Below are 12,472 nucleotides of genomic sequence, written 5' to 3'. Positions count from 1 at the left end.
TGGAAAAAGGCAATTTTTAATTACTTGACCACTCCCTCAATGTTCTTGAGATTTGACGTGGTAGAGTTTAAAGTTAGTATAAAGTGTTTAAATACAATACGGCAGAATCTCACGGTATTTTTATGTCAAACTTCATCTTTCAGTAAAGGATCTCTGCTTTGGCACTTGGGACTCCATCTTTCATTGTTAATGACTTTTAGCACCAGTACAGGCCTTTTTAAAAAAAAATAAAAAAATCTAGAGACAGAAGTAAAAACCCTTTGCTGTGGTAAAACTTTCAGATTTCTCTCAAGAACCTGGGGAAACAAAAGAATTTAACTCATTAAGTTGCAAGATGAAAGGAATCAGATGAAATCTATGCTGTGGCCATTTTATATATCCCCAAAACAGGTGGAAGAAAAATAATCCTAACTTATCTTTCATCCAGTTCTGGTCTATTTGTTCCTAATTGGGCATTCCTCAAAAAGGGGCTTGGGGGGAATAGTAGCAGGAGGATTAGAGCTATATTTTTATTCTAAGGGTCTCAGAATACTTTACACATATTAGTAAATCTGTGCCCCAACACCAATGTCCTAGGAAGTAAAACATTTATCATCCTAATTTTACAGGTGGAGAACCTAAGGAACAGAAGTTATGGCAAAATTTCCAAGTTTTAAAATTGTGGACTAAAGACCCAATCCTTCATTGAGAAATATGGGCAGACCCCTCCATCCATGCAGACCCCCAATGACTTCAGTGTTTTCATTGCAGGCTGGAGACCTGTCTTGGATAACATCACACAGGAAGTCTGTAGCAAAACCAGGATTATCCCCATCTCATAACTTCTAATCTTGTGTCTTAATCGCAAGACTACCATTATTTCACCATTAGTCTGAAAAACCCAAACAATTCCTTGTTTAAACAAATGTTGTTATGCACAAAAAAATTCACACACAGCCTCTCTTTTATGCTGCTGAGGTAGCCAAATAGCAGTGTGTGAAATATTTTCATAGAATGTCCAACATACCAAAAACACAAAAGGATATTTCCTTTAGTTGTGAAAAAAAAAGAATACAAAATTCTGAACTACACTTCTGGAAAAAAGTTTACACACACATTAGTCACATACAAAAATCTGAACGTCCTAGTAAGCATGCTGCACTGTCCATTTCTTAAAAAAAATAGAAACTAAAAGCAAAATATGTCCATTTGCTGTGTTCATGAAATGTTGTGTTGACATTTTACTACTGTAGCTAAATAATTCATAGATATTCTCACAGTGAATGTAATCGTCACATTATAAATAAAATCTTCAAATTTAACACCATATATAGTAATACAGTGCATGCAAGGAAGCTGAATTATAATTGCTATGGAAACCACAGCTTTAAATTTCGTGACTTGTGTATGTAAAATCTCCATCATATTACAAGGCCATACATTTGCGTTGTATTTAATGACTGTACAAGTAGATATGTGCTATACGCATTAGAATCTGTATGTGTAATTTGCTGTATGATAGCGGATGCTTATATAGCTCCATATTTTTAAAGGCATGAAATATCAGAAACTTAAAATGTATAATGCAAAAGGGAGGGGAAAACAAAGCCAGAAAATTACTCTCTCTCTGCTAGCATTTTAAATTATAATTTTGACACAGATTTTTGGGGAGGGGGGGTTCTGGGAAATAACCAATCAACAAAACAAATTCACATAAAAATAACAATTTCTCTGATTTAAAAAAATTCATTTAAATTCAATAATCAGTCAGTAAATAGTGAAATACTGCCATCTAATGGCATAGATTTAAAGTGCACAATCAACATGGATTTTTGTTTATTAGCCTGAAATTTTGTTTATTAGAATATTAACATGAAATTCTGCATCTTCACTTCAATATGTTAACTTCACAATGCATTAAAAGAGGTCATGATTCTGTAAAAACAAACTAAGGTGAGTAGTCCCTTTGACTTCAGTGAATCTTTTTGCACAAATGATGACTGCTCAGCTGAGTATAGTTTTGTAGGATTCAGTCCTAAATTTAAGTCAATGGGTCTATAACTGTGAGTAAAGTTACACAAGTGATTTGGTGCTTGCAGGCTTAGGGTCACAATTATGGCTCAAGATTTGCTTATATCAGAAGTCTGAAGGGGGAGAACCAAACTGTTTTTGAACTAAGATGAAAATGTTAGAAAAGTAAAAAAATTCTAATCAGAATATTTTAATTATCTGTAGCTCAAGAACAATTAGATTCACTTTCTTAGATTCTGCAGAAACATTTTCCTTTGTTTTTAGGGTAAACAAGGCAATGCTCAGGCCAAGCCATAGCTTTAGGAGATTAATATAAGGCTTTATAATGGAAGCTGATTAGTAATGTCTCTCATTAATATGTAGGGTTCTTGTGCTACTAAAACCTGTTCACATTTTTCTTACATTTACCTTAAGATTTTATATATTATGAGACTTTTCTACCCATTAAGGCAACAAGTCATACCTATTTTTGTAGAGGGCCAAATTCCACGTGTAGTTAAACCAGTGTTGCCAACTTTTATGATTTTGTCATGAGTCTCATGATATTTCATTTCAGAGTGGTAGCCGTGTTAGTCTGTATCAGCAAAATAACGAGGAGTCCTTGTGGCACCTTAGAGACTAACAAATTTATTTGGGCATAAGCTATCTGATGAAGTGGGTTCTAGCCCACGAAAGCTTATGCCCAAATAAATGTCTTAGTCTCTAAAGTGCTACAAGGACTCCTCGATGATATTTCGTGTTTTTCATAGAAATCCAACTCTTGGACTCCTGGGGTAAATGAAAATCTCCACTTTCTTTTAACTAAAGTTAAGCTTACAAGCATCATGGCTAAGGGGAAAAGCTTAAAAACATAACGCAAGTTCACTCTAAAGATTAAAAAACAAAAAGACAAATAAAGAGAACCCAATTTAAAAAAAAAATCATGACTCATCTATGAACTCTTGGGGTTGGCACTACTACAGTCTATACGCTGCTTCATAAATTTAGTCTTATACTCTACCCTAAGTCCACAATCCACTGATATCAATAGAATGATTGATCAAAGATCAAAAGTAGAATATAGCCTTTACATGGCAATTCAACTTTCAGATATTATTCTTTGTTAAACTGCATTCACCATTGTTCAGTGGGAAAAAAATTTCAGCCCAGGACCACAGCTATTTCTGTCTTATATCTTTCCTTTTCCTATCCTCCTTTCCCTGTTTCTCTCTCTCTCTTCTCTTTCTTCACTCTTCCTTTTCATGCAACAACTCTAAATTCCTCCGTGTGCTTCATTCTCACCCACCATTTACCTATCACAGCTGATAGAATGAACAGCAGTCAAATAGTTAATGATGACATGTAAAACATTACGAAGTGTGAGAAGTAATATTCTAATGAAATTAATGGGGGCAAGGAAGATCATGACTCAAAGCATCATAGTTTCACACTGTCTGCAAACTGAGGACACCACCAGTGTGTAACAGTTACACTCACTTAGTGCTTGGAAAGTTACTATGAAAGCTAAACACTTAGTTATATTTTTTAAATGAAAGCTTTGGTTCTGCAGAATCTGAATATACCATGTTGGTTTCAAAAAAAGCACATCAAATGATACTACTTCATATAAGTATGCATCTGAAGGACTTTGTAAGAAACCATTTCCTCCCAACCTCATTCTAGCATGTTAATCACTCTTCACCTCACAGATACATCTGAGTGGCTAGTTTTCTCTTAATAAACTGACATTTTTTCTTCCAAGTTGTCAAAACTCAATTCCTTGTAGTTATTTTTGACCAAATCTTTCAAAACTAATTTGTCTCTCTCTTCAAGTAGACTTAATCCATTTTTCTTTTACATATTCATAAGTATGTTTATTGAATAACAATATCTGAGGGTAAGTATATCCTCAGCAAAAAATGAAGACATTGGCGCATCAGCAAAAGTACAACAGAAAAAAAACTTGAAAACAATTACCCCTTGTCTAATAACTGATGCGTACCGAAATTAACACACTAAGTTTTGTGTAATAAAAACAATGTATTAAAACAGTATAACTCCCTAAAGAGGACAATATAGTCTTTTTTTCTTGAAGCATGTGCTTATTTCTGATTAACGCTAATGGCACTTATATGCCCTGTTTAAGACAGTAACAGACTTAAAGATATAATATGCCAAATATTTGGAAAATAAATGTAGACTCAGATATGTAAGCTGAGAAAGAACCACCAGATCATCTAGCTGATATTTTATTTATCACAAGCCATAACACCACCCAGCACCTGCATACTAAACCCAACAATCAAAATTAGACTCAATTATTACAGCCCACGGGAGACTAAACTATTACATGCCACAAGTAGAGAATAGAAGGTGCATCAACGACCGAGGCCCCTGTAGTGGCAGCAAATTGATTAAGTGAGATATACTCAGATAATCCTGGCAATTAACTTGCACTCCAGGCTGCAGAGGAAGACGAAAAAAATCACAAGATCACTGCCAATTTGACCAAGAGGAAAATTCCTTCCCGACCCCACATATAGCGATCAGTATATGTAATATCGATCTATGACAGTCTGATAGTATGTCTGTCAAATTAATTTTTCATTAATAACATTTGTCATCTTTGGTGTTCATTACAACTTCCATTTTGTAGCAGGAACGGATTAAGTCTGGGAAGCTGACATAGGGCCATCAAGGGACAATCAACATTAAGGGCTTGTCTACACTGGCAATTTACAGAGCTGCAACTTTCTGGCTCAGGGGTGTGAAAAAACACACCCCAAGCGCAGCAAGTTGCAGTGCTGTAAAGCGCCAATGTAGCCATGCTCCCAGCGCTGGTAGCCATGCTCCCAGCGCTGGTAGCCATGCCCCTCATGGCGCCTCAACCACAGAAGGCAGTGCTTTAACATTGCCAGCGTGGACTATTGCTAAGTAGCTCCACTCTGGTAGAGCAATTGGGTTGCTTTCAGTAGAATCGTTGACTTTTAACACGAGTCTGCCCAGCAGCCAACAGGAAGGTTGGAGCAAGGAATATTCTCAGCAGGAGGACAGAAATAGAAAAGGTGTCAGAGACTGCTTTTAAAACAGACATGCTCTCCAAGCAAGCAAACCATCCCATCAATACAAACAGCCACCACAACTGGAGGAGTGGAGGCAGCAGAGGCTTTGTCTACCTCCAACAACACTGATCAAACCCAAGGACTCTCAGGAGTGGTAAGGACTCTAAGGGCAGGATTGCATTCAGGCATCTATTGTTTTGCATAGATCTGTAATTCTTTTATGCTAAGGGCATGTCCACATGAGGACAGTCAGGAAAATTAAGGCGAATCAGCTAAAAGGTATGAAATCAATGTGCATAAAATAAACGTTTCCACCACCACCACCCATGCACACACATCCCTGTTGATGGTTTCATTCAGGAGTAAAGTGGAATTAGTTTGCTGTACCTTAATCCAGTTTAAATCTGAATGTCCCTGGGCAGGCAGAGCACTAATAGTAAAATGTGTATTTTAAGTAGTTTCTTTGCAGAGCCTGTTTTCTTTGCTTGAACAACCATGTGGTCCCTGACAAAGAAACTGTAAACCAGAGCAACCACAGCTAGGTGGAACTCTGGAAGAATGTGCAAAGTGGCTGAAGAAGTTAGCATGGTCTTAACATTAATTTTGGGTCACATTGCAGTTGGACTGCAGAGACTCTCATACCAGTAAGGGTGCCAGACAAAAGGCCTAACCAGGAGAATGTCTTAGGAGACCTTCAAATGGAAGCAGTGACTAGACTCTGCAGATCCAGCTGGATTTGATGCATATAAGATTAAAAGGTGGACACAATTATAACAGACCAGTGGCTGTCCACTAGGGGGACTCAGCCAGGACTGACAGTAACTATTCCAAAAGTTCAGTTTTTCTTCTATCATGACAAATCCAAATAATTATGGATGTGTACTTCCCCCCACCACCCCAGAAATATCTTGTCATTACCTGTATTTCTAGAAGTTGAAATTCCATCTGAAAAGGCAGTGAATAGCAATTTCCTGATAATCTGTGCTTCTGTATAGTTTTGTTTCCAGCTATAATGAAAGTGGGTTAAAATATTTTAGATTTCTGATCACATTCAATAATTATTGTCTCCCCATTAAGAAAAACAAAATTAAGCTATAAATTTGAAGAGTGGGCAATGTATTATACACAATATAAATCATGAAATTAACCATGTAAGTGAAAAAACTTTCCTACCAAACTGATTAGAAGTTCAAATTAGATCTTCAGTGTATCTCCAGCCATATATATATAGGCAACATTCTGTCTTCAGTTATAACCTTGTAATGCCATTGAGTGTAAAACCAAGAATCATTTGGCAGTATGTATAACATCACAGAATGCCATTCACCAACAATTACTGTGCTAGTATTTTATCATTTCAGAGCACAAGCTTTTCTGCAAATGTTGAATGCTGAGCCATAATCTGCAACTGCAAACAAATTGTAACAAAATGTTGGCAATAATGTTACTAATAGGCACACAAATGCTTACTTTTTTCCACTGTTTCCTTGGAGTAATTTGTGAACCAAATGCCAGTGAATTTCATTAAAAAAGAGAGGTCAGACTCTAAACAATCAAGTTCAGCTTTCAGATCTGGCGGAGATTCATGTTGTGTAGATTCTCCTTGGAGTGATTTTCTAGAATTGAAAAGATCCATTAGCAGTCTAAAAAGAGTTGCTCTAACATGTAGACATGTGAAGGTGGTTCAGAAATTTATTATGATTTCAGTTATACTTTGAATTCAGAGGCACTACTCATGTAAGCTCTATTCCATGTAAATACTTTATGTTCCCTGCCATATACCAACAGGCTAGTGGTTACGGAAAGCACTCACATTGCCACAGGAGCATTCAGTAAAATGAGTTTTGGCAGCTTATCCGCATTTTTCCAGTTATGATAATCAAAGCAACCCCTTTTGCTTCGAGAAGATATATTTTACTTCGTAATTATAGATTTAAATCAGAGTCAAAGAATTAGCAGCTTGTCAGGATCCTGAATGCCACATCAAATTTGATATAGCAAATCACTGCTATCCTCATTTTAATATAGAGGTGCAGCACGCAACACAGAGAAGGCAACAGAACAGTGCATGACAGAATCTGTGACCTCCACAGGTTGTACCTCATATTAAAGAGGGCAGCGAGAGGTCACATTGTAAACTTCTGAAGGCTACACTTTAGCCACCTCTACAATACCAAGTGTATTTCTCAATACCTCTCATTCTTTTATTGCTAAAATGTTTACTTTATGAAACAATATTAATGGGGGTGGACATTTAAACCTAAAGAACAATGCTGAACATACAGTTAAACCCTGTTATCTCGACGGCCTAGGGGTTTGCCAAAAGCCATCGAGATAACCAATGATCGAGATAAACCCCTATCCACCCCCCACCCCCTCCCTGCCCCCTTACCGCGCTGCCTGCACGTGGCTGGATCCGGCAAAGCGGAGCCGGGCGGACGGACGGACGGGCGGGCGGGGAAGCGGAGCCGGCGGGCGGGCGGCAGGCGAAGCCGGGACCAGGTATGTGGGGCGGGGACGGGCAGGGACCAGGTATGCGGGCCGGGCGGGCGGGCGGGGACAGGCAGGGACCGGGTATGCGGGGCGGGGAAGCGGGGACCGGCGGGCGGGGAAGCGGAGCCGGCGGGCGGGCGGCAGGAGAAGCCGGGACCAGGTATGTGGGGCGGGGACGGGCGGGGACCAGGTATGCGGGCCGGCGGGGACAGGCAGGGACCGGGTATGCGGGGGCGGGGAAGCGGGGACCGGCGGGCGGGGAAGCGGAGCCGGCGGGCGGGCGGCAGGAGAAGCCGGGACCAGGGGGCGGGGGGGCGGGGACGGGCGGGGACCAGGTATGCGGGGCCTGGCGGGCGGGGGGCACAGGCAGGGACCGGGTATGCGGGGGCGGGGAAGCGGGGACCGGCGGGCGGGGAAGCGGAGCCGGCGGGCGGGCGGCAGGAGAAGCCGGGACCAGGTATGTGGGGCGGGGACGGGCGGGGACGGGCAGGGACCAGGTATGCGGGCCGGGCGGGCGGGCGGGGACAGGCAGGGACCGGGTATGCGGGGGCGGGGAAGCGGGCCCCGGCGGGCGGGGAAGCGGAGCCGGCGGGCGGGCGGCAGGAGAAGCCGGGACCAGGTATGTGGGGCGGGGACGGGCGGGGACGGGCAGGGACCAGGTATGCGGGCCGTGCGGGGCGGGGACAGGCAGGGACCGGGTATGCGGGGGCGGGGAAGCGGGGACCGGCGGGCGGGGAAGCGGAGCCGGCGGGCGGGCGGCAGGAGAAGCCGGGACCAGGTATGTGGGGCGGGGACGGGCAGGGACCAGGTATGCGGGCCGGGCGGGCGGGCGGGCGGGGACAGGCAGGGACCGGGTATGCGGGGGCGGGGAAGCGGGGACCGGCGGGCGGGGAAGCGGAGCCGGCGGGCGGGCGGCAGGAGAAGCCGGGACCAGGTATGTGGGGCGGGAACGGGCAGGGACCAGGTATGCGGGCCGGGCGGGCGGGGACAGGCAGGGACCGGGTATGCGGGGGCGGGCGGGGAAGCGGAGCCGGGCGGACGGGCGGACGGCGAAGCGGGGAACCGCGGGGCTGGGGAGCCGGGGAGCGGGCGGCTGGGGACACGGTGGGTCGGGGACGCGGGGAGCCGGGCGGCTGGGGACGCGGGAAGCGGGCGGCTGGGGAACCGCGCGGCTGGAGAGCCGGGGAGCCGGCGGCTGGGGACGCGGGAAGCGGGCGGCTGGGGAACCGCGCGGCTGGAGAGCCGGGGAGCCGGCGGCTGGGGACACGGTGGGTCGGGGACGGGCTCGAGATATTAGGGTTCGGCAAATCGACATAAGGGATGAGAAACTCATAAGCCAAAGAGGGAGTCTGGCGGTTCCACTTGTAAACCGTCGACTTAACAGGATTGGCAAGTTAACCGAGGTCGACATAAATGGGTTCGACTGTACATTCATAAACCGAGATTAATCTGAATATATAAAATGCATACACTGATATTTGTATCTCTTCATCGGAATAAAATGTAGATTCTTGTTTGTTTTCAAACTTTTGAGTTAACAGTTCAATTTCTTCTTCCAAAGAATGAATTTCATCTTCATAAACTTGATAAATGTCACTCTCCATTTCTCAGATTCAATGTTACTAAAACGAAATAAAATTTTGTAAATAAGTATATTCATTTTAACACTATTAATGTTTGATCCTATTTATTGATTCAAAAACTATGAAAATATGTAGAACATTACAGTTTCTCGCTCCCCTTTTTAAAAATTACATGATTCAGCTCACACAGCTTACCATTTCTGAAAACTAAATATTTTAGATACAAGGGTTTTTGACTAAGAAATACATATTTGGCAAACTTTAATGGTAAACTAGCAACAGAATAATATTAAAATCAAAGGAATTGTAGACAATGAGCCAGACATTGCCCTCTACTGTGAGGTTTAGAGGAAAGCAAATGACTTGAGCCTTGCACAACTGAAATCAGTGGGAGTTTTGCCATTGACTTCAAAAGGCACAGGATCAGGACCATACTGAAGTGGAAAAATCTATTGTGCTATCAGAAATGGGAACAAACTGATTCCCCTAAGACTCCACAGAAACCCCTCTTGGAATCACTCTAAGATTGGGGATTGAAACATTCTGCGATTAGGGACACATCAAAGCATAATGTCTGCTCCTTCTAGGCTGCATGCTGTCATTAGGTGTTTGTTTTATAAGCAAAAAAACCAGATGGCAGTTAATCCTGCTGAAAGCATAATACATTCCCATACAACAGCTTCCAACTCCTATGCCACCCTATGAGTTGGGCTAACACAGAGTAACAAGGGAGTGGACAAGACGACAACCTGATGAAGGTTCTAACTTTGTGTGTTCTTTCCCCATACAGAATTTTTCATGAAAGGGGATAATAAAACCTAATGCAACAAATACACAACCCTGTAGGAAATAATTGGTAATTCCCTATGACCCTTTTAATTTCCACTGAATTTAATATTGGTCTAATTTAAATACACAGATGTCATGGTAGTTTCCAAGTCCAGGGGTGTAATCCTGGGTCTACTGAAGTTTTGTGATGGACTTCAACAGATCCAAAGTTTCACCCAGAAAGAGGGGAAGGGAATGGGGGTTAAGCACAGTAAGTTGCTATACTGTGGCAAAATATTTCAATCAGCAGTAAGGACTCATAGAAGACCTAAATCAAATATGGCAACAATGCTGAGATTTGAACAGTTCACAGCTCTAAATAGTCTTAAATGAAGAAACTACTTCAGTATTTGACTCTTATGATAGCTTGTCCATCAAATCAGCAGCTGGCAACAAAGATACAATGGAAGTGTCCACGTACAAAAGCAATTTCAGTTTCTGGAAAACTAAAGATTTTGTCAGCTTCTTACACACCAAATTCAGGATTTATAAATTTGAAAGATGGTTGTAGAGATTACAAAACTCAATATGGATAAAAATTGTTAATTTTATTCTTATTGGAATTTTTAATTGTTTTATCTCAATTGTGTTCTTTCAAACCTAGTCCTTTGTTGTTTACGTATGTTCCTGTTTGTACTGAATCCATATTAATAGTGCTGTTTACCAACAGTTTGTTTCCTATACACAGCACAACACTCTCTAAACCAAAACATTTCTGTTGCCTGCCAACTTGTGTTTGCTTCTCAGATGGGCTGCAAGGTCACCAGAAGTAACACACAGTGGGTGAATTAATTCTGATGTTAATGTAGTTACACACCAGAAATAAACTGGGCACATCATGCTTGAGAATACAAAACAGTTTAATGTTTACATTTTCCAGAAACAGATGTGTACGTTCTCTGCTTATGTTCAAACGACAGAAAGATTGTGTACAGCACACAATGTATTTCAGATATAAGTATGCACTTTGGAGCCTATGCGATCACATCTCTTTAAAACAAAAGACTCAAAATGAGAATAAAACACAACGTACATGTTTCTGCTAAGAAAACTAACCACAATTAGTTTTTAAATGCCCAAGTTTCCAAATCATTAGCAGTATGTATGTTTATTAAGTCTAAATATTTGTCTTTCATGTACCATCTGATACAAATTCCTGAAGTAGAGTGTTTGCTCTCCAACACCTACACTTTGCTCCCTGCACAATTTCAAGGGGTGTGATCATAGAATGACCTACCACTCAAAATTCTGCAGGAAATACAATAATTGATTTTCAAGTGTTTTACTCTAAATGATTTGTAATGTTTAAGTCTAAAAACATTGCTCCTAGAATACACAGCACTCAAGACAGGCCAGGGCTGGTCATTTTCCTTTTTGATGTTAATCTACTATATATTCAGATAACTATCAGATATGCACAGATCATCAAAGGTAGGAATCTCTTATCTTATAAACCCAAAAGAAAATATATATGTGCATAGCTCCCAGAGTTAGGAGCCAAAACCACAAATGGCTGGGGAGGATACAGGCCCCAGAGTCTCAGGGAAATCCCGCAGACATTTCGCGTGGGTTGCTAGTTTTCAGGGGGCCACACCGGTCTCCAAAGGAAAGAAACAGAGCCAGCTCCCTCCAGCAGCAGACTCTTCTCCCGACCACTGCGCTTGGCTCCTGACAGTGGGACAGAGAAGGGTTCAGGTCTGTCCCTTGCTGAGCAGACTCTGCTTCCCCCTCAGGCACCAGGAGCCCTATATGACCAGGAGGGAGGGGGCACGTCCGCCCCAACTGTAAGATTCCTCATTGTGTGAGGGAGGAGCCGACTGTTAAAGACCCTGTTAGCCAGCGGTTAATTGGCGTCAGGACTGGCCTGGGCAGAGCTCCCAGCACCTCGGGGCTTGGCAGGTCAGAGCCCCAGCACCTCGGGGCTTCCTGCATCCGTTATGAATGTAAAAAAACTGCTTGAGCTCCAGACACCTAATTGCTGCAGCCCCAGTGCCCCTTTCGCTACAGATGCGCCCCTGCAGCCCCAGTTCAACAACCCTCCCCCCCACGCCAGCCTCCGCGGGAGGACAGCGGGGACGACGCGACTCCTACCGGCAAGGAGCGTGACGACACCACCACAGGGGGCAGCCCAGCCTCACCTGCGACCCCGTCCCCTCAGGCCGCGGTAAGCTCGGAACCCGCGCGGCCGCCGCTCTGGAGCCGGCGCTTCGAACCGCCCGCCCAAACGAACGCCCGCTGCGCTCCGGGCGATACCACCGGGCCGCCGGAGCAGCCCACGGCACCTTTCCCAGGCCACACGCACACAGCCGGCCAGGGCGCCAGTCACACGCCCGGCTCGACTCTAACTCCGAGCCAGGAGCCCCGGCCTTTATTTTTGTTTGTTTTCCGGGCACTGCCCTGAGCGATCCCCCCCCGCGTTCTGGTCCCTGTGGGTGAGCCCGAGCACAGCTCTGCGCGAGCCGGAGACGTGTGCCAACTATACTCGGCCGGTCGGGAACAGTGAGCCGCTTGCGGTGC

General features: G+C 43.7%; 1 protein-coding gene across 2 annotated transcripts in view; it reads right to left on the bottom strand.

Annotated features, from left to right (window-relative positions):
* LOC123374725 (centromere protein P) overlaps positions 1-12,431 on the bottom strand; it is a 339,668-nt gene extending 327,237 nt beyond the window's left edge. Inside the window, exons 1-4 of one of the 2 annotated variants that reach the window (XM_045024949.1) lie at positions 12,047-12,431; positions 9,015-9,166; positions 6,522-6,667; positions 5,970-6,058 (exon numbers count right to left, since the gene is read on the bottom strand). In XM_045024949.1, the coding sequence (XP_044880884.1) occupies positions 5,970-6,058; positions 6,522-6,667; positions 9,015-9,148 (369 nt within the window). In that variant the 5' untranslated portion in view covers positions 9,149-9,166; positions 12,047-12,431. The remainder of the gene's footprint in view (positions 1-5,969; positions 6,059-6,521; positions 6,668-9,014; positions 9,167-12,046) is intronic. The other variant, XM_045024950.1, reaches the window with a different exon arrangement.
* Positions 12,432-12,472: the final 41 nt, after the last annotated feature.

The sequence above is a fragment of the Mauremys mutica genome, chromosome 7, assembly GCF_020497125.1.
Source record: "Mauremys mutica isolate MM-2020 ecotype Southern chromosome 7, ASM2049712v1, whole genome shotgun sequence".
Classification (NCBI taxonomy): domain Eukaryota; kingdom Metazoa; phylum Chordata; order Testudines; family Geoemydidae; genus Mauremys; species Mauremys mutica.
This window is presented reverse-complemented; position numbering and strand designations above follow the sequence as displayed.